Source organism: Rhinoraja longicauda, chromosome 38 (assembly GCF_053455715.1).
Source record: "Rhinoraja longicauda isolate Sanriku21f chromosome 38, sRhiLon1.1, whole genome shotgun sequence".
NCBI classification, from domain to species: Eukaryota; Metazoa; Chordata; class Chondrichthyes; order Rajiformes; family Arhynchobatidae; genus Rhinoraja; species Rhinoraja longicauda.
The window spans coordinates 9,232,751-9,255,512 of record NC_135990.1 but is presented as its reverse complement, the minus strand read 5'-3'; the positions used below and the strand labels follow the sequence as shown (position 1 = coordinate 9,255,512).

General features: G+C 50.8%; 1 protein-coding gene and 1 non-coding gene across 2 annotated transcripts in view; one reads left to right on the top strand and one right to left on the bottom strand.

The window, feature by feature from the left end:
* tp53bp1 (tumor protein p53 binding protein, 1) overlaps positions 1 to 22,762 on the top strand; it is a 99,627-nt gene that overhangs the window by 19,381 nt on the left and 57,484 nt on the right. Inside the window, 7 exon segments of the mRNA XM_078429838.1 lie at positions 9,457 to 9,644; positions 11,550 to 11,634; positions 12,477 to 12,564; positions 14,211 to 14,287; positions 15,124 to 15,276; positions 18,768 to 18,846; positions 22,288 to 22,466. Coding sequence (XP_078285964.1) covers positions 9,465 to 9,644; positions 11,550 to 11,634; positions 12,477 to 12,564; positions 14,211 to 14,287; positions 15,124 to 15,276; positions 18,768 to 18,846; positions 22,288 to 22,466 — 841 coding nt within the window. The 5' untranslated portion in view covers positions 9,457 to 9,464.
* Positions 2,976 to 3,133, bottom strand: LOC144611009 (U1 spliceosomal RNA). Its single transcript, XR_013549470.1, has one exon. It is a non-coding gene; the product is annotated as a U1 spliceosomal RNA (small nuclear RNA).

The window sequence follows — 22,762 nt, the reverse complement described above, 5'->3', positions numbered from 1 at the left end:
ATATGGTAATTTTATAATGTCCAATGTGATTTTTCTATTCTCTAAAACAAAACCTAGTCACACAGTGAAGAAAGCCAATTGAATGCTGGCCTTCATAACAAGAGGAGTTGAGTATAGGAGCAAAGAGGTCCTTCTGCAGTTGTACAGGGCCCTAGTGAGACCGCACCTGGAGTACTGTGTGCAGTTTTGGTCTCCAAATTTGAGGAAGGATATTCTTGCTATTCAGGGCGTGTAGCATAGGTTTACTAGGTTAATTCCCGGAATGGCGGGACTGTCATATGTTGAAAGACTGGAGCGACTAGGCTTGTATACACTGGAATTTAGAAGGATGAGAGGGGATCTTATCGAAACGTATAAGATTATTAAGGGGTTGGACACGTTAGAGGCAGGAAACATGTTCCCGATGTTGGGGGAGTCCAGAACCAGGGGCCACAGTTTAAGAATAAGGGGTAAGCCATTTAGAACGGAGATGAGGAAAAACGTTTTCAGTCAGAGAGTTGTGAATCTGTGGAATTCTCTGCCTCAGAGGGCAGTGGAGGCCAATTCTCTGAATACATTCAAGAGAGAGCTAGATAGAGCTCTTAAGGATAGCAGAGTCAGGGGGTATGGGGAGAAAGCAGGAATGGGGTACTGATTGAGAATGATCAGCCATGATTACATTGAATGGCGGTGCTGGCTCGAAGGACCGAATGGCCTCCTCCTGCACCTATTGTCTATTGTCTATTATCTCTGAAACAAAACTTTAGTCACATGGGGCAGGAGGTTTTCCTTAACAGATCTGAACCTTGAGAGCTAGTTGCTGATATCGGACAGATGCAGCCAGCCATGAATTGTGGTGCACATTAGAAAAACACAAGAGGTCTTACAGATTACTCCTACAATAGTACTCGCATAGCTGCTTGCCTAATGTTAACCCTTACAACAGCACCTGTAGTCGGGATGGAACCCGGGTCTCCGGCGCTGCATTCGCTGTAAGGCAGCAACTCTACCGCTGCCGCCAATTGCAAATCAGGTATTTGATACTTAATTGCATAAAATTATGAGGGATCAAGATGGGGGGAAAGGGAAGAATCTAAATCCCTTGGGAGAAGGTATTGATAAAAGAAAGAATGGATTTAAAGTCATGGTACCCAAATTGGAGTGGAGGTAAGAAAAGAGGTGGTGATGGAAATCAGTTTCTCATTAAGTGTCAGAGTGATCATTACAGAGACCATCACCTATTGTCGAGCAGTACATGGATGGGAACTTGACAAGCTGTGACCGAGAGACCTTTTGCTCCAATTTGGGATTGGGATGGAGAGTTATTTTTTACTTGCATGGACACAGTGGGCCGAATGGCCTCTTCTTATGTCGTAAGCTTTTGATGATTCCATTGCAGTATACACTGGAATATAGAAGGATGAGAGGGGATCTTATCGAAACATATAAAATTCTTGACGGATTGGACAGGCTAGATGCAGGAAAAATGTTCCCCATGTTGGGGGTGTCCAGAACTAGGGGTCGCAGTTTAAGAATAAGGGGTAGGCCATTTAGGACAGAGATGAGGAAAAACATTTTCACCCAGAGTTGGGAATCTGGAATTCGCTACCTCAGAAGGCAGTGGAGACCAATTCACTGGATGTTTCAAGAGAGAGCTAGATAGAGCTCTTAAAGATAGCGGAGTCAGGGGGTATGGGGAGAAGGCAGGAACGGGGTACTGATTGTGAATGATCAGCCATGATCACATTGAATGGCGGTGCTGGTTAGAAGGGCCGAATGGCCTACTCCTGCACCTATTGTCTATTGTTTTCAAGAGGGAGTTAGATTTAGCTCTTAAGGCTAACGGAATCAAGGGATATGGGGGAAAAAGCAGGAACGGGGTACTGATTTTAAATGATCAGCCATGATCATATTGAATGGCGGTGCTGGCTCGGAGGGCCGAACGGCCTCCTCCTGCGCCTGTTTCTCTGGAGAAGGTGAAGATGTTGTGACACTGAGGTCATGGAGGATGCAAAGCAAAATTTTTTTTCCTAATTCCCCAGAGGCTATTGTGAAATAATCATTATTTGCATCATCAGCTGCTTCAGTTACATCACTGTTGGCTAATTGTACTCCTGGTGTTGTACCTGTGACCTCCCAAGGAATATTTGAATAGGCCTGCGTACAGGAGATTCAGTGTGCAGGAAAGAACTGCAGATGCTGGTTTAAATCAAAGATGGCCACAAAATGCTGGAGTAACTCAGCGGGACAGGCAGCATCTCTGGAGAGAAGGAATGGGTGACGTTTCGGGACGAGACCCTTCTTCAGACTGAGGGTCTCGACCCGAAACATTGTTAAAGTTTGATTCTATAGACAGACAACACCATAAAGTGGTAAAACATTAGTCTTTATTTCGCCAGAGGGATTGGAAGAGCTGCAACTAGTATTTTGTTTTTTTTAACGTACTAGAATCCTTTTAATAATGACATAATTAAGCACGGTGAAATCTGAAACAATATCACCGGGCGCATTTAAACTTCATCTTACATCGCTGAAAACTTGAAGCAATTTTAGGCTAATTGCACAATAATATCACCAGTTGTTTTAAATCGCATGAGACGTTTCATAGCAACAAGATAATCTTTAGACCTGTAAACGAGGAGAGCTCTATAGGAATAATGACATTCTGTTTTTAGATTTAGTTTAGAGATACAGCGCGGAAACAGGCCCTTCGGCTCACCGAGTCCGCGCCGCCCAGCGATCCCCGCACGCTAACACTATCCTGCACGCACCAGGGACAATTTTTACATTTGCCCAGCCAATTGACCTACAAACCTGTACGTCGTTTGGCGTGTGGGAGGAAACCGAAGGTCTCGGAGAAAACCCACGCAGGTCACGGGGAGAACGTACAAACTCCGTACAGACGGCGCCCGTAGTCGGGATCGAACCTGAGTCTCCGGCGCTGCATTCGCTGTAAGGCGGCAACTCTACCGCTGCGCCACCGTGCCGCCCGAAATCAGGGGAGAGCGCGAAAGCACTCCCCCACTACCACAAATTCTGCAGTCGAGTATCCCGCATTTGGGAACATCGCAGGCATCAGCACACCCGAAGTGCAATGGGATAGCCTCGTCCTGGAGAACCTTTTTTCAATATCAAAAAGTACTTTAGACAATAGGCGCAGGAGGAGGCCATTCGGCCCTTCGAGCCAGCACCGCCATTCAATGTGATCATGGCTGATCTTATGCTCGCATCCTTCCTGATGGACTCGGCAAAGGGCTCAATGCTACAGTCACTCGAAGACCCCACTCACCTACAGAGTGTTTCAGCAGCATTTTTATACACCAAATCAATAGGTTTTTAGAAGCGATAACAGAACCAGACACCCCACACAGGTGTTTATTCACAAATTGCTGGAGTAACTCAGCAGGTCAGGCAGCATCTCGGGAGAGAAGGAATGGGTGACGTTTCGGGTCCAGACCCTTCCTCTTACCCCACACAGGTGGCCTTGCAAGAGGATAGGAATTCAATGAATCATCACCGATTATCACTGGCCATTGTCCGAGGTGATTAATTCAGTCTATTAACATAAACTCATCCTCCTGGTGTTCAACTTTAGGGTGACTGTGAAGAGGCTCATTCTACTCTGTGCTTTTCCTTTGTTCCCTGTCCTTTGTAGTTTTTCAACACTACCTTTGTAATCTCAAGCCGGCATCTATGCAGAGATAGACTTGCAGGCATCTGAGGTATGCAATCTAGTTTAGTGACAGGTCTACTTCATGTTGCATTTGAAGTATAAGAAAATAACTGCAGATGGTGGTACAAATCAAAGGTATTTATTCACAAAATGCTGGAGTAACTCAGCAGGTCGGGCAGCATCTCTGGAGAGAAGGAATGGGTGACGTTTCGGGTCGAGACCCTTCTTCAGTCTGAAGAAGGGTCTCGACCCGAAACGTCGCCCATTCATTCTGTCCTGAGATGCTGCCTGACCTGCTGAGTTACTCCAGCATTTGTGAATAAATACATTCATGTAGCATTTGGTCGCATACACCGTAACCCTTAAATCCCCTTTTCTCCTTTACAACATCACCCATTCCTTCTCTCCAAGGAACTGCAGATGCTGACTTATACCAAACTGAAGAAGGGTCTCGACCCGAAACGTCACCCATTCCTTCTCTCCTGAGATGCTGCCTGACCTGCTGAGTTACTCCAGCATTTTGTGAATAAATACCTTCGATTTGTACCAGCATCTGCAGTTATTTTCTTGCACAAAGATGGACTCAAAAATGCTGGAGCAACTCAGCGGGTCAGGCAGCATCTCTGGAGAAAAGGAATAGGTGACGTTTCGGGTCGGAGCCCATCTTTAGACTGAAAGTAGAGGGGTGGGGTGGGGGATGAATGAACTGGTGGCAAGAAAAGGCCTGAACAAATCAGTCTTCGGTTGCCAGCCCTGATTTGTTCTGGCTTTATTTGCCCTCCAATAATTATTAAGGGGTTGGACACGTTAGAGGCAGGAAACATGTTCCCAATGTTGGGGGAGTCCGGAACCAGGGGCAACAGTTTAAGAATAAGGGGTAGGCCATTTAGAACGGAGATGAGGAAAAACCTTTTTCAGTCAGAGAGTTGTGAATCTGTGGAAGGCAGTGGAGGCCAATTCTCTGAATGCATTCAAGAGAGAGCTGGATAGAGCTCTTAAGGATAGCGGAGTCAGGGGGTACGGGGAGAAGGCAGGAACGGGGTACTGATTGAGAATGATCAGCAATGATCACACTGAATGGCGTTGCTGGCTCGAAGGGCCGAATGGCCTCCTACTGCACCTATTGTCACCCCACACCTCTACATTCAGTCAAAAGGATTTCGACCCGTGACGTCACATTATTTTTCTCCAGAGGTGCTGCCTGACCCGCTGAGTTACTCCAGCACTTTGTGCCTCTCTATAGGAGGTTTAACTTGTTCAGGGTCACGGCCAATAGTAAAATAAAACCAAGGTATTTATTCACAAAATGCTGGAGTAACTCAGCGTGTTAGGCAGCATCTCGGGAGAGAAGGAATGGGTGACGTTTCTGGGTCCAGACCCTTCTTCAGACTTGTCAGTGGACAGGCTAAAGCTGTCTGTGCATTGGCTGCTAAAATTGTGTTAAAGGCGTTTGGGGCGTCATGGTTGGGCAACATTAGAGTTGCTGCCTTACAGCGCCGGAGACCCGGGTTCCATCCCGACTACGGGTGCTGTCTGCACGGAGTTTGTACGTTCTCCCCGAGGTTTTTCTCCGAGATCTTCAGTTTCCACCCACACTTGGGTATGTTGGTAAATTGGATTGCTAAATGTAAAAATTGTCCCAAGTGTGCGTGTGTGTGTGTGTGTGTGGGATAGTGTCAGTGTGCGGGGATCGCTGGTCGGCGTGGACTCTGTGGGCCGAAGGGCCTGTTTCTGCGCTGTTTCTCTAAACTAAACTAAAGTAAACTCAGCACGTCAGCCAGCATGGAGTGAGTGGACAGGTGACGTTTCAGGTTTGGACCCTTCTTCAGACTGATGGGACTAAAGGGAAGATAGTTTGCAGAAAGAGGCGAGGGGAAGGAAGGGCTGCAAGAGCTGGCAAGTCTTGGGTAGATTGAGGTGAGGAGGTGAATCAACAGGATGCCCACTGAAGTCTCATCCGCCCATCCCCTCCACAGATGCTGCCTGACCCACTGAGTTCCTCGGGATTCAAGCGTCTGTAGTCACTTGTATCTTAATAATTCTGTGTGTTTATGGTACATTGGGAGTATTTTGTTTCCTTAATTGATGAACAGAGGGTAGCCTGAAGAAGGGTCTCGACCCGAAACGTCACCCATTCCTTAGAAACATAGAAAATAGGTGCAGGGGTAGGCCATTCGGCCCTTCGAGCCTGCACTGCCATTCAATAGGATCATGGCTGATCATTCAGCTCAGTAGCCTGTACCTGCCTTCTCTCCATACCCCCTGATCCCTTTAGCAAAAAGGGCCACATCTAACTCCCTCTTAAATATAGCCAATGAACTGGCCTCAACTACCTTCTGTGGTAGAGAATTCCACAGACTCACCACTCTGTGTGAAGAAATTTTTTCTCATCTCGGTCCTAAAAGACTTCCCCCTTATCCTTAAGCTGTGACCCCTGGTTCTGGACTCCCCCAACATCGGGAACAATCTTCCCGCATCTAGCCACTCCAACCCCTTAAGAATTTTATATGTTTCTATAAGATCCCCCCTCAGTCTTCTAAATTCCAGCGTGTACAAGCCCAGTCTATCCAGTCTTTCCTCATATGTAAGTCCCGTCATCCCAGGGATCAATCTGGTGAACCTTCTCTGTACTCCCTCTAAGGCAAGAACGTCTTTCCTCAGGTTAGGAGACCAAAACTGCACACAATACTCCAGGTGCGGTCTCACCAAGGCCCTGTACAACTGCAGCAGAACCTCCCTGCTCCTAAACTCAAATCCTCTTGCTATGAATGCCAACATACCATTCGCTTTCTTCACTGCCTGCTGCACCTGCATGCTTGCTTTCAATGACTGGTGCACCATGACACCCAGGTCACGTTGCATCTCCCCTTCTCCCAATCGGTCACCATTCAGGTAATACTCTGCTTTCCTGTTCTTGCCGCTCCTCCTCTCTGGAGATGCTGCCTGTCCCGCTGAGTTACTCCAGCATTTTCTGTATATCTTCAGGGGAAACCAGCATGTACAGTTCCTTCCTTCACAAAGATATTTGTTTGGTAGAATTAGTGGTCTGGTTGGTACAGTCACCCCTAGCATTTCTCAACAAGTTATAATGGGCACTGCCAGGTTTGGCATGGCACAGCGGTAGAGTTGCTGCCTTACAGCGCCGGAGACCCGGGTTCGATCCTGACTACAGGCGCTGTCTGTACGGTGTTTGTACGTTCTCCCAGTAACCTGCGTGGGTTTTCTCCGGGTGTCCCGGTCTCCTCCCACACTCCAAAGACGTGCAGCTTTGTAGGTTGTGTAAGAAAATAACTGCAGATGCTGGTACAAATCGAAGGTATTTATTCACAAAATACTGGAGTAACTCAGCAGGTCAGGCAGCATCTCAGGAGAGAAGGAATGGGTGACGTTTCGGGTCGAGACCCTTCTTCAGACTGATGTCAGGGGGGCGGGACAAAGGAAGGATATAGGTGGAGACAGGGAGAACTGGGAAGGGGGAGGGGAAGAGAGGGAAAGAGGAACTATCTAAAGTTGGAGAAGTCAATGTTCATACCGCTGGGCTGCAAGCTGCCCAAGCGAAATATGAGGTGCTGTTCCTCCAATTTCCGGTGGGCCTCACTATGGCACTGGAGGAGGCCCATGACAGAAAGGTCAGACTGGGAGTGGGAGTTGAAGTGCTCAGCCACCGGGAGATCAGGTTGGTTAAGGCGGACTGAGCGAAGGTGTTGAGCGAAACGATCGCAGAGTCTGCGTTTGGTTTCGCCGATGTAAAGAAGTTGACATCTAGAGCAGCGGATACAATAGATGAGGTTGGAGGAGGTGCAGGTGAACCTCTGTCTCACCTGGAAAGACTGTTTGGGTCCTTGGATGGAGTTGAGGGGGGAGGTAAAGGGACAGGTGTTGCATTTCGTGCGGTTGCAGGGGAAAGTGCCTGGGGATGGGGTGGTTTGGGAAGGAAGGGACGAGTGGACCAGGGAGTTACGGAGGGAACGGTCTCTGCGGAACGCAGAGAGGGGAGGGGATGGGAAGATGTGGCCCCGTCGTAGGTGACGGAAATGTTTGCAGATGATTTGTTGGATGCGCTGGCTGGTGGGGTGGAAGGTGAGAACGAGGGGGATTCTGAAGTTTTGTAGGTTAATTGGCTTGGTAAAGTTGTAAAGTGTCTCTGGTATGTGTGCGTGTAGGATAGAGTTAGTGTGCGGGTAGTTGCTGGTCAGCACGGACCCGGTGGGCCGAAGGGCCTGTTTCCACAATGTATCTCTGGGGCGTTTGACCGGCAAGAACATCAGGTGACAGGAAGTCGTGGCAGGTTTCCAGTGCACGTCACCTTTTGTGTCCCCCTGGTGTACGAGGTGTAACCCGTCACCTTTCCCTCCTGCCCGCGCAGTGAGTAACCACTGGCCTGAGCGAGATGCTCTGTGTTTGGCACGTTATGTTCTGAGCCCAGGAGAACATGGAGGCCACATCTTGGTGAAACAAAGGCTTTGCCTTGAGGGTGCTCTGGCAATAAATCGGCATGTCAAATAACCAACATGGATAATGGACAGTGGGTGCCTGTATGATTATCAAAGGGGAGACTTGTTTCCAAATATCAGCAGGAGATCTGTGGTCATAAAATAATTATTATAAGAAAATAACTGCAGATGCTGGTACAAATCGATTTATTCACAAAATGCTGGAGTAACTCAGCAGGTCAGGCAGCATCTCGGGAGAGAAGGAATGGGTGACGTTTCGGGTCGAGACCCTTCTTCAGAAACGTCGCCCATTCCTTCTCTCCCGAGATGCTGCCTGACCTGCTGAGTTGTTCCAGCATTTTGTGAATAAAATAATTATTGCTGGTTGACACTCCCTGTTGAACGTTAAGCGGCATAATTTCTTTAGCCAGAGGGCGGTGAATCGTTGGAACTCGTTGCCACAGAAGGCTGTGGAGGCCCAGCCAATGGGTTAACATATGATGAGCGTTTGTCGGCACTGGGCGTGTACTCGCTGGAGTTTAGAAGGACGAGAGGGGGGGTGGGGGCCTCATTGAAACGTACTGAATAGTGAAAGGTTTGGATAGAATGGATGCGCAGAGGATGTTTCCGCTTGTGGGAGAGTCTAGGACCAGAGGGCACAGCCTCAGAATTAAAGGATGTACATTTAGAAAGGAGATGGGGAGGAATTTCTTTAATCAGAGGGTGGTGAATTCATTGACACAGACGGCTGTGGGTATTTTCAAAGCTAGTTCTGGACTCCCCCAACATTGGGAACTTTTTTCCTGCATCTAGCTATATGTATATATATATATATATGTGTGTGTGTATATATGTATGTGTATGCGTGTGTATGTAGATATAGCATCTAGCTATATGTATATGTATATATGTGTGTATACATACACACACGTTATATATATATATACACATATATATAATGTGTGTATGTATATATATATACACACACACATACATACATACACATATACACATATATATATATATATATATATATATACATACATATACACATAGCTAGATGCTATATCTACATACACACACACATATATATATATATATATGCGCAAAAAACAAACGATTATAGTCTATGTAGTTCAGGGCTTATTTGAGGTTGTGGTGTTTAATAGCCTGATGGCTGTGGGGAAGAAGTTGTTCCTGAACCTGGGTGTTACAGTTTTCAGGCTCCTGTACCTTCTTCCCGATGGCAGAGGTGAAGTGAGAGTGTGGCCTGGGTGGTGTGGGTCTCTGATGATGCTGGCTGCCTTTGTGAGGCAGCGACTCTGGTAGATCCCTGTACATGTGTGTGTGTGTGTGTGTGCTTGGCCCTAGTGCGTTACATGGACCCTAACGGGACGCAGGTGGAGGCGGACTTCTCTCAGCAGGACACCCCGTGCTTGATCGTGAGGGACTCCCAGCCGGACGGCTCCTCGTCCCCGGATGAGCCCGAGCGCGGATACCACCACCTCCAGGCCCGCTGCCTGTCCAACCTGCAGCCCCCCTCGCGCAGCCCGGTCATGGTGAGGATGCCCGCACTCGCACCAAGCACACCTTATCACCCATCCTGTACCCCCCTCCTCGCCCGTCCCTCACCCACCACTGCTCCCCATGGCACACCCGTGAGCAGCGGCTGCTCTTTGGCCAAGATTATGCACATTTTTAATTTTCCTAATTACCCTACACCCTTTGCTCTCTCTCTCTCTCTCTTTCACTCTCTCTTGGGTGTGTCTCTCTCTCGCTCTCTCTCTCTCTCTCTCTCTGTTTCTCTCTCTCTCTGTTTCTCTCTCTCTCTGTTTCTCTCTCATCTGTGTCTGTCTCTCATCTGTGTCTGTGTGTGTCTCTTGTTTGTGTGTCTGTCTCTATCTGTGTGTGTGTGTGTCTCTGTGTGTGTGTCTCTCGTCCGTGTGTGCATTTCTCTCTCTCTCTCTCTTCTCTGTGACACTCTCTTGTCTGTAGATTTTAATCATATTTTTAAAAGACGATTTGAATAACTGACTCTGCTGGCAGATTCCCCTCCCAAGTTGCTCCTCACCCTGGCGTGGAAATGTCTCCCTGTCCCCGTGTGTGGATTCTGCACCTCCCTCTCCCAACAGCGCAGTGGGAACATCTCCAGAGGACTGCAGGGTGTCGAGCAGACAGATAGTTCCCACTGTCCCAAGGGCGATGAGGGGTGGGGTTGGGGGGGGGGGGGGGGGGGGGGGAATGTGACTGCTGGCTTTGCCAATTAAGCTGGGGTCCCAATGGGGCAAATTAAGACAAGGTGCAACATCAAGTCCTTGGGTGGGAAGAGAGAGTGCAGCTGATCTAATTTGGGCGGCACAGTGGCGCAGCGGGTGGAGCTGCTGTCTTATCATATCATATATATACAGCCGGAAACAGGCCTTTTCGGCCCACCAAGTCCGTGCCGCCCAGCGATCCCCGTACATTAACACTATCCTACACCCACTAGGGACAGTGTTTTTACATTTACCCAGCCAATTAACCTACATACCTGTACGTCTTTGGAGTGTGGGAGGAAACCGAAGATCTCGAAGAAAACCCACGCAGGTGACGGGGAGAACGTACAAACTCCTTACAGTGCAGCACCCGTAGTGGGGATCGAACCTGGGTCTCCGGCGCTGCATTCGCTGTAAAGCAGCAACTCTACCGCTGCGCTACTGTGCCGCCCTTACAGCGCAAGGTTCAATCCTGATCTCGGGTCGAGGCTGGGTTCACTTAAATCTCCCCTGGATGGTCAAACGTCCCCCAGCCTCAGCGACCGTTCTGGTGAGCTGCCTCGCCGCCTTTTACCACGACATCAGTCTGCACATTTGCCAAGATCCACAGAACCCAAAAGCATTGTGGGGAGAGATGTGATTAGGTGCTGTGCCCAGAAACAAGCACAAAGCTGTCTGTCTCACTGAAAACCCATTAACATTGCTTGTGCAGCATGGAGGTAGACTTGATGGGCCGAATGGACCAATTCTACTCCTAGAATTCGGCCCTTCTTCTCAATACAATTCTTGATTAGTACAGGTGTCAGAGGTTATAGGGGGAAGGCAGGAGAAGGACTGGGGAGGGAGAGATAGAACAGCCATGATTGGATGGCGGAGTAGACTTGATGGGCCGAATGGCCCAATTCTAGGAGTAGAATTGGTCCATTCGGCCCATCCAGTCTGCTCCTGTTCCTTACGACCTTACTAGTCCCACCATCGTATCTCTCCCTTTCTTTCTCCCGCCTGTTTGCCCAGTTTCTCCTTCGACACACCCACCTCGCCCACCCCCAAGACTCCCAGGTTCCACGCTCTTCCCCGCTCTCCCGAGAGCAAAGTTTCTCCTGGATCCCCGATTGGGTTTGTTGTCGAAAGGGGGAAACTTTGGGAAAGGGATTTCCGTGCAGATGGGCTACTTCAGATCGGTAGCTGACACTGTGTTGTTTGTTCCAGGAGCTGATAACTGGCCCAGCTGCACCCAGGGGGCCAGCAGGAGGCAGCGACGAGCAGTCGGGACCGAGGGAGTCTTGCGGTAAAGGTGAGGCCTCGCGGAGTTAGAGGGGGTCAGAGTGGGGGTTGGGGAGCAGGACTACTATGTAGTGCTGAGGTTGCCTTAGGAACCTTGCACAACACTGGCTGTGTCTTGTACTAAGCAGGGGGGCGCAGCGGTAGAGTTGCTGCCTCACAGTGCCAGAGACCCGGGTTCGACCCTGACCCTGGACGGAGTTTGCACGTTCGCCCCGTGACCTGCGTGGGTTTTCACCGGGTGCTCCGGTTTCCTCCCACACTCCAAAGACGTGCGGGTTTGTAGCAAATTGTGTAAACCTAGTGTGTAGGATAGTGCTAGTGTACGGGGTGAACTGAACGCTGGTCGGCGTGGACTCGGTGGGCCGAAGGGCCTGTTTCCACGCTGCAAGATAGAGCTCTTAAGGATAGCGGAGTCGGGGGGTATGGGGAGAAGGCAGGAAGGGGGTACTGATTGAGAATGATCAGCCATGACCACATTGAATTCAAGAGAGAGCTAGATAGAGCTCTTAAGGATAGCGGAGTCAGGGGGTATGGGGAGAAGGCAGGAACGGGGTACTGATTGAGAATGATCAGCCATGAACACATTGAATGGCGGTGCTGGCTCGAAGGGCCGAATGGCCTACTCTTGCACCTATTGTCTAATGTCAATTGTATCTCTAAAGATAAGTTATAGATAGTATAAGACAATAACTGCAGATGCTGGTACAAATCGAAGGTATTTATTCACAAAATGCTGGAGTAACTCAGCAGGTCAGGCAGCATCAAAAATATGTTGGTCATCTTGGGGCAACTATAAGGGGTTGTTGGGGTGTGGGTGTGTGTGAGATTGATCCTATTTTTCCCCATTGATAGTTGCCATGGAGACGGCAGCGGGTCACAGGTCAGACGAGTGGACCGTTCATGCAGACGATGACCAGCCGAGACCAAATGGACAAACCAGGTGAGGGAGGCCATCTTGTCCAGGTTACTGTGATGCTTTAGGGCAAGGGTTCCCAACCTGGGGTACATTTACTCCAGGGGGTACATTTCACCTACCCAGGGGGTAAATTTGAACAAAATAATAATGTTAAAAACAGTATTTAAAAATTTCCCCCTTTGTCGGTTGCTTTAGAAGTGTAAACTCAAATTACTGAACAAAACAGTTGCTTAGAAGTGTAAACTTAGAAGTGTAAACAGTTGCTTAGAAGTGTAAACTCAAATTACTGAACAAAACAGAGTGGGGTAAATTTACTTTTGAAAAGTTGCCAGGGACGAAAAAGTTTGGGAACCCCTGCTTTAGATTTTTTTTTTAGATTTAGAGATACAGCGCGAAACAGGCCCTTCGGCCCACCGAATCCGTGCCGCCCAGCGATCCCCGCACATTAACACTATCCTACACACACTAGGGACAATTTTTACATTTACCAAGCCAATTAACCTACAAACCTGCACGTCTTTGGAGTGTGGGAGGAAACCGAAGATCTCGGAGAAAACCCACGCAGGTCACGGGGAGAACGTACAAACTCCGTACAGACGGCGCCCGTAGTCAGGATCGAACCTGAGTCTCCGGCGCTGCATTTGCTGTAAGGCAGCAACTCTACCGCTGCGCCACCATGCCGCCGCCGGGGCTACAGAGGGTTGTTTCCACGCTTTATCTCTAAACTAAACTATTGTGTGAACGGGCATTCGCTGGACGGCTCGGACTTGGTGGGCCGAGGGGCCTGTTTCCGCGCTGCATCTCGAAGCTAAGGCCATCTTGTCGAGGTGATTGCGATGCTTTAGGGGGCAAAAGGGTTGTTTCCACGCTGTATCTCTAAAACTAACTAAAAACTAAAAAAACTAAAAAGAAAGATGTCCTCCTTATCTCCTCGAGGGATCTTGCCGTGTGCAATTTTTGGACCTCTTTCCAGAGGGCGGCACGGTGGCGCAGCGGTAGAGTTGCTGCCTTACAGCGCCAGGGATCCGGGTTCCATCCCGACTACGGGTGCTGCTTGTATGGAGTTTGTACCAAAGATAATAGAGCAGAGCAAGACAGCACTCCATCGATATCACCTATACTTTACGAGGATGTTGCCAGGACTAGAGGGTGTGAGCTACAGGGAGAGGTTGAGCAGGCTGGGTCTCTATTCCATGGAGCGTAGGAGAATGAGGGGGAGATCTTATAGAGGTGAACAAAATCATGAGAGGAATAGATCGGGTAGATGCACAGAGTCTCTTGCCCAGAGTAGTGGAATCGAGGACCAGAGGACATACATTCAAGGTGAAGGGGGAAAGATTTAATAGGAATCCGAGGGGTAACTTTTCTGCACAGAGGGTGGTGGGTGTATGGAACGAGCTGCCAGAGGAGGTAGTTGAGGCTGGGACTATCCCATTGTTTAAGAAACAGTTGGACAGGTACATGGATAGGACAGGTTTGGAGGGAGAACGTACAAACTCTGTACAGACGGCGCCCGTAGTCAGGATCGAACCTGAGTCTCCGGCGCTGCATTCGCTGTAAGGCGGTAACTCTACCGCTGTGCCACCGTGACCACCCTGAACTGAACTGAAAGTTGTTGTGTCAGGCCGAGCGAGGCAGCTGCTTATTTGTCCCACTCGTTGTTTCCACAGCGTCCTGGACATCCGCTTACGCGAGGGAGGAGAGCACGTCACGGACCTCACCATCAACTCCATCGGTGCTGTTGAAGGTAGACATAGGCCGATGAAGGGGGGTCGGGGGGATACCCTGTGTCAGCCTGTTTGTGGAATATTATCCCCGTCGGTCACACGAACTGCCCCACCCGCTTCCAGTTTCAAGGAGGGTCTCGACTCCCGAAACGTCACCCATTTCTTCTCTCCAGTGATGCTGCCTGACCCGCTGAGTTACTCCGGCTTTTTGTGTCCACCTTCAGTGTAAACCAGCAGGGCCCTAGTGAGACCGCACCTGGAGTACTGTGTGCAGTTTTGGTCTCCAAATTTGAGGAAGGATATTCTTGCTATTGAGGGCGTGCAGCGTAGGTTTACTAGGTTAATTCTCGGAATGGCTGGACTGTCATATGTTGAAAGACTGGAGCGACTAGGCTTGGATACACTGGAATTTAGAAGGATGAGAGGGGATCTTATCGAAACGTATAAGATTATTAAGGAGTTGGACACGTTAGAGGCAGGAAACATGTTCCCAATGTTGGGGGAGTCCAGAACAAGGGGCCACAGTTTAAGAATAAGTGGTGGGCCATTTAGAACGGAGATGAGGAAAAACTTTTTCAGTCGGAGAGTTGTGAATCTGTGGAATTCTCTGCCTCAGAAGGCAGTGGAGGCCGATTCTCTGAATGCATTCAAGAGAGAGCTCTTAAGGATAGCGGAGTCAGGGGGTATGGGGAGAAGGCAGGAACGGGGTACTGATTGAGAATGATCAGCCATGATCACATTGAATGGCGGTGCTGGCTCGAAGGGCCGAATGGCCTCCTCCTGCACCTATTGTCTATTGTCTAAACCATTTTGGCTTCCCTTGCCGGTGATGAGCCTAATCTTGTCGTTCCTTCAGACTCCACTCAGGCTGGCCTGGGACCGCTGGAACTGTCCGACACCCAGGAGATGGATTCTGTCGCCACCACTGATGAGGCGGCCGGAGGCAAGGCTGACCCTGAGGAGGTGAACGTGGACAACGTGGACACCCCCAGCAAGGAAGCAGACCCTGGTAAGCGGAGCTCGGCTGATCGGCCGCCGGATTGCTTGCAGGACCGACTCCCTGTTTGTGTACATCGAGCATCGGCCTGGATAGAGCGGGCGTGGAGATGATGTTTCCACGACAAGGGATTGGACGCGTTAGAGGCAGGAAACATGTTCCCAATGTTGGGGGAGTCCAGAACCAGGGGCCACAGTTTAACAATAAGGGGTAGACCATTTAGAACGGAGATGAGGAAAAACTTTTTCACACAGAGAGTTGTGAATCTGTGGAATTCTCTGCCTCAGAAGGCAGTGGAGGCCAATTCTCTGGATGCTTTCAAGAGAGAGCTGGATAGAGCTCTTAAAGATAGCGGAGTCAAGGGGTATGGGGAGAAGGCAGGAACTGATTGTGAATGATCAGCCATGATCACATTGAATGGCGGTGCTGGCTCAAAGGGCCGAATGGCCTACTCCTGCACCTATTGTCTATTGGTTTCCACCAGTGGGAGAGTCTAGGACCAAAGGGCACAGCCTCAGAATTAACGACGTTCCTGGATAGAGAGGATGTCAAGTCAATTTTATTTGTATAGCACATTTAAAAACAACCCACGTTGACCAAAGTGCTGTACATCAGTTCAGGTACTAAGAATGAACATACAATGGCACACAAACATAACAGCACATACATAAACAGTTCACAGTCTCCCACATGGATGTTTCCATGTGGGAGCGTCCAGGACTAGAGGTCATAGCCTCAGATTTAAAGGACGTTCCTTTAGGAAGGAGATGAGAAGGAATTTCTTTAGAGGGTTGGTGAATCTGGAATTCATTGCCACAGATGCCTATGGAGTCCGTCGATGGATATTTTTAAGGCAGAGATAGTCTGAAGAAGGGTCTCGACCCGAAACGTCACCCATTCCTTCTCTCCCGAGATGCTGCCTGACCTGCTGAGTTACTCCAGCATTTTGTGAATAAATCGATTTGTACCAGCATCTGCAGTTATTTTCTTATACTAGATAGATTCTTGATTGGTACGGGTGTCAGAGGGAAAGATAGATCAGCCATGATTGAGTGACGGAGTAGACTTGATGGGCCGATTGGCCTAATTCTGCTCCTATCACTTATGAGTATATAGCACAGCACACGAACGTGCCCTTCGACCCACAATGCCCGTGCTGGACATAATGCCAAGTTAGACCACAGGGACTACAGGCTTTGTTCAGCACTCTGTTGGGGGTTTTTTAATTCACTGAAGTTTTTTAAAGTTTGTTTATTATGTTATCTATTGAGTGCTGAGTTTACAGACCTGTTGTGTTGCTGGGAGTAAGAATTTCATTGTTCTGTTCCGTTACATATGGCAATTAAACGCTCTTGACTCTTGCTGTGTTGTGGGAGGTAGAGTGATCTGCCCTCTGGCATCACGGGACACATGCCAGGGGAGCATCATCGCTCTGGGGGAGAGGGGCGCACTGCTGAGCAACATGACCCTAGGGGTTAGTGTGCACAAAGTCTTCCGCCTGTGGGTTTAGATTTTAGTTTAGTTCAGAGATACGGCGTGGAAACAGGCCCTTCGGCCCAGCGAGTCCGCGCCGACCACATTCACGCTATCCTACACACACTAAGGACAATTTACATTTATGCCCAGCCAATTAACGTACAAACCTGCACGTCTTTGGAGTGTGGGAGGAAACCGAAGATCTCGGAGAAAACCCACGCAGGTCACGGGGAGAACGTACAAACTCCGTACAGGCAGCGCCCGTAGTCAGGATCGAACCCGGGTCTTTAGATTTTTTTTTTTAGATTTAGAGATGCAGCGCGGAAACAGGCCCTTCGGCCCACCGAGTCCGCGCCGCCCAGTGATCCCTGCACACTAACACTATCCTACACACACGAAGGACAATTTACATTTATACCAAGCCAATTAATGTACAAACCTGCACGTCTTTTGAGTGTGGGAGAAAACCTCGGTCACGGGGAGAACGTACAAACTCCGTACAGACGGCGCCCGTAGTCAGGATCGAACCTGACTCTTCGACGCTGCATTCGCTGTAAGGCAGCAACTCTATCACTGCGCCACCGTGCCACCTTCATGGGTTGCCCCATGTGGTTGTACCAGTGGTGGGACCATCAGGGGTGGTGGCTGGATCCAACTGAGCCAGGCCGCCATTGCCCATACCCTCCTCCAGCAAGAGTAGTAGGAACGCACCACTAACAAACATCGGATGCAGCACGGTGGCGCAGCGGTAGAGTTGCTGCCTTACAGCGAATGCAGCGCCGGAGACTCGGGTTCGATCCTGACTACGGGCACCGTCTGTACGGAGTTTGTACGTTCTCCCCGTGACCTGCGTGGGTTTTCTCCGAGATCTTCAGTTTCCTCCCACACTCCAAAGACGTGCAGGTTTGTAGGTTAATTGGCAAATGTAAAAATTGTCCCTAGTGGGTGTAGGATAGTGTTAGTGTGTTAGTGAACCTGAGCACTTCAACTCCCCCTCCCATTCCCAGTCTGACCTTTCTGTCATGGGCCATAGTGAGGCCCACCGGAAATTGGAGGAACAGCACCTCATATTTCGCCTGGGCAGCTTGCAGCCCAGTGGTATGAACATCGACTTCTCCAACTTTAGATAGTTCCTCTGTCCCTCTCTTCCCCTCCACCTTCCCAGTTCTCCCTCTATCTTCCTGTCTCCACCTATATCTTTCCTTTGTCCCACCCCCCCCCCGACATCAGTCTGAAGAAGGGTCTCGACCTGAAACGTCACCCATTCCTTCTACCTGAGATGCTGCCTGACCTGCTGAGTTACTCCAGCATTTTGTGAATAAATCTAAAAATCTAAATCAAAAATCTAAGAAGCAAAGAGGGGCAGCCGTGTACGCAACATCGACAGCTCTGCCCTCATCGACCTTTTTCGGCCACGTCTTCTACAAAGTGCTGGAGACATGGTCGTTGGTAAGAAGCTGTTCCTGAACCTGCTTGTCAAGTGTGGTACAGTGGTAGAGTCGATGCCTTGCAGCGCCAGAGTCCCAGGTTCGATTCTGGCTACAGTTGCTGTCTGTCCGAAGTTTGTGCGTTCCTGTTGCGACCGCGTGGGTTTCCTCCGGGTGCGCCGGTTTCCTCCCACATTCCAAAGACGCACAGGCTTGTAGGTCAATAGGCTTTGGTAAAATTATAAATTGTCTCCAGTGTGCGTAGGATAGTGTAGGATGTTAGTGTGCGGGGATTTCTGGTCGGCACGGACTCGGTGGGCCGAAGGGCCTGTTTCTGCGGTTGTAAATCTGTGGAATTCACTGCCTCAGAAGGCAGTGGAGGCCAATTCTCTGAATGCATTCAAGAGAGAGCTGGATAGAGCTCTTAAGGAGAGTGGAGTCAGGGGGGTATGGGGAGAAGGCAGGAACAGGGTACTGATTGAGAATGATCAGCCATGATCACATTGAATGGCGGTGCTGGCTCAAAGGGCCGAATGGCCTACTCCTGCACCTATTGTCTATTACTGGTCTTTAATCCTGATCTCTCCTGATTCCTTTCAGCTGTCGATGAAGGGGAAGCCTTGGAAGTCACGATGACTGGCCAGCCCTCTGCCAGGACCTTTGCCAGCTCTCCTGAGAGGTAGGTAGGTCAGTGGGGTAAATGTGCGTGGAGCCAGTGAACTGACGCAGAGAAACTGCACCACAGATCCACTGGTTAGACCACACCTGCAGATCCATAATCCAATCCTTTACACGTTTAGATTTAGGTTTATTATTGTCCAAACGTGTTTAGTTTAGAGGAACAGCCTGGATACAGGCTCTTCATCCCTCCCATTAGATGCAACACCTGTCCCTTTACCTCCCCCCTCAACTCCATCCAAGGACCCAAACAGTCTTTCCAGGTGAGACAGAGGTTCACCTGCACCTCCTCCAACCTCATCTATTGCATCCGCTGCTCTAGATGTCAACTTCTTTACATCGGCGAAACCAAGCGCAGGCTCGGCGATCGCTTCGCTCAACACCTGCGCTCGGTCCGCATTAACCAAACTGATCTCCCGGTGGCTGAGCACTTCAACTCCCCCTCCCACTCCCAGTCTGACCTTTCTGTCATGTGTCTCCTCCAGTGCCATAGTGAGGCCCACCGGAAATTGGAGGAACAGCACCTCATATTTCGCCTGGGCAGTTTGCAGCCCAGTGGTATGAACATCGACTTCTCCAACTTTAGATAGTTCCTCTGTCCCTCTCTTCCCCTCCTCCTTCCCAGTTCTTCCTGTCTCCACCTATATCCTTCCTTTGTCCCGCCCCCCTGACGTCAGTCTGAAGAAGGGTCTCGACCCGAAACGTCACCCATTCCTTCTCTCCCGAGATGCTGCCTGACCTGCTGAGTTACTCCAGCATTTTGTGAATAAATCTTCATCCCTCTGAGTCCACGTCGACCTTCGGTCACCCGCTCACACTGGTTCTGTGTCGGAAGGAACTGCAGATGGTGGTTTATACAGAAGATGGACACTAAGTGCTGGAGTAACTCACCGGATCAGGCAGCGTCTCCAGGGAATAGGAGTAGGTGACGTTTCAGGTCAGAACCCTTCTTCAGACAACCAACCTGAAGAAGGGTTCTGTTCCAAAACGTCACCTATCGAGAGTCCTTCGGGCTAACGGGATCAAGGGATATGATGGGGATAAAGCAGGAACCAGGGGTACTGATTTTGGATGATCAGCCATGATCATATTGGTTGGCGGTACTGGCTCAAAGGGCCGAATGGCCTACTTCTATGTTTCTATTCCTTTTCTCCGGAGATGCTGCCTGATCCGATGAGTAACAGTAGTTCGATGTTATCCCATTTTTTCCATCTACTCCTTGAAAACTGAGGGCAGTTTACAGAGGGCCAGTTAACCTACACGCCTGGCCATCTTTGGGGTTTGTGAGGAAGCTAGAAGCCCATGTAGTCACCGGGAGAACATGCAAACTCCGCACAGACAGCACCCGTAGTCGGGATTGAACCCTGGCCTCTGGCGCTGCGTGGCAGCAAATGTACCGCTGTGCCACCCCGCTTAATATTCAGATCTGTTTTTAAAGAATCCTCCCTTGTTACTCCTGTAACCCCTTGGGGTGATGTTTCAAGGGGTATCCCCGCCATATTTGACCCTTCACTGAGATATTGATCCTGATGTATTGTATGCGATGTCACTGGTTGTTTTAAGCTCTGTGTGTGTGTGTGTGTATATGTGTGTGTGTAACCAGGACAACTGAAGCACCATTGTCCACACTTTGCCCCATAAGAGTCCTTGCATGTTGGACACCATTGCTTGAAATGGATGCTGCATCAAACTGCACTCGACTGTATAGGAGCAGGCGGTCTCGTGGGTCTCGGAGAGAAACCCAGTGAGTAGGTCACAGGGTTCCCAGTTCCCCCGCCAACCTGATTTATACGCCCCTCTTTCGTCCAGGGCTGTCCTGTTAGCTTCCTGGCGTCTTCCCTGAAGAAGGGTCTCGACCCGAAACGTCACCCGAGATGCTGCCTGAGCCGCTGAGTTACTCCAGCTTTTTGTGTCTACCTTCCCCCTCGCGATTCTTTTCAAGGGAACTCTGATAGTTCAAAGGGAACTCCCTAACGTCATCTGGGGGGAGGGGGGAATCATTGAAGGGAGGCACGGTGGCGCAGCAGTAGAGGTTCTGCCTTACAGCGACGGGTTCAATCCTGACCACAGGTGCTGTCTGTACGGAGTTTGTACGTTCTCCCCATCACCCGAGTGAGTTTTCTCCGGGTGCTCCGGTTTCCTCCCACTGTCCCGAGACGTACAGGTTTGCAGGCTTTGGTATGATTGTAAATTGTCCCTAGTGTGTGTAGGATGGTGTTAATGTGCGGGATCGCTGTCGGCGTTCATAAGTGGGCCAGTTCATAAATGATAGGAGCAGAATTAAGCCATCCGCTCCAACAAGTCTACTCCGCCATTCAATCATGGCTGATCTATCTCTCCCTCCTAACCCCATTCTCCTGCCTTCTCCCATAACCCCTGACACCCGCACTAATCAAGAATATTTCTCTGCCTTAAAAATATCAGTCAACTTGGCCTCCACCTCCTTCTGCGTTTTATCTTCAAATGAAACTAAACTAAAAAACGAAACGAGACAAAACTCAAAACTCTGGCCCTCCAGACCCTGACCCCCCAGACCCTGACCCCCCAGACCCTGACCCCCCAGACCCTGACCCCCCAGACCCTGACCCCCCAGACCCTGTACCCCCCAGACCCTGACCCCCAGACCCTGACCCCCCAGACCCTGACCCCCCAGACCCTGACCCCCCAGACCCTGACCCCCAGACCCTGACCCCCCCAGACCCTGACCCCCCAGACCCTGACCCCCCAGACCCTGACCCCCAGACCCTGACCCCCCCAGACCCTGACCCCCCCAGACCCTGACCCCCCCAGACCCTGACCCCCCCAGACCCTGACCCCCCCCCAGACCCTGACCCCCCCCAGACCCTGACCCCCAGACCCTGACCCCCCAGACCCTGACCCCCCCAGACCCCCTGACCCCCCAGACCCTGACCCCCAAGACCCTGACCCCCAGACCCAGAACCCCCCAGACCCAGAACCCCCCCAGACCCTGACCCCCCAGACCCTGACCCCCCCCAGACCCTGACCCCCCCAGACCCTGACCCCCCAGACCCTGACCCCCCAGACCCTGACCCCCCAGACCCTGACCCCCCCAGACCCTGACCCCCCAGACCCTGACCCCCCCAGACCCTGACCCCCCCAGACCCTGACCCCCCCCAGACCCTGACCCCCCCAGACCCTGACCCCCCCAGACCCAGACCCCCCCAGACCCCCCCCAGACCCAGACCCCCCGAGACCCTCAAAACTCTGACCCTCTAACCCACGCGGTCACAGGTGAGAACGTGCAAACTCCACACAGACAGCACCCGAGGTCGGGATGGGACCCGGGTCTCTGGCACTGTGAGGCAGCGGTTCCACCCGCTGTGCCGAGGCAGCGTTGCGCGTTGGTTTTTGACGGAATGTGAGGGCCCTGACCTCTGACCTTGGCTGTTGACCCCGTGCCTGGACTTGGTTTGCGTTGCAGGTCGGAGGTCACGTCGGCGTTGCCCGCCCAGGTCGTGGCCCGACACGCCGGGAGCCGGGCAGGAGGTGCTCGTCCACTTCCTGATGCCCCGCGGACTCCGCATCGAGGAGGCCTCTCCCAACACAGACCCGAGCGGCCCCCAGCCCACTCCGACAAAGAGCACGACACGGCCCACTCAGGTACGGTACCGGCGGTACAGACAGGACAACCCAAACACATCCCGAATACATCTCCCCGTCTCTCAGCTCACCCTGCGGCCTGCCTCTCTCGTCCTTTTGTTTTTCTCTTTCTCTCTCCCTCTCTGTCCCCCTCTCTCTCTCTCTCTTGCCCCCCCCCTCCCTCTCTGTCCCCCCCTCTCTCTCTCTCTCTGTCCCCCCCTCTATCTCTGTCCCCCCTCTCTCTCTCTCTCTGTCCCCCTCTCTCTCTCTCTCTGTCCCCCCCCTCTCTCTCTGTCCCCCCCTCCCTCTCTGTCCCC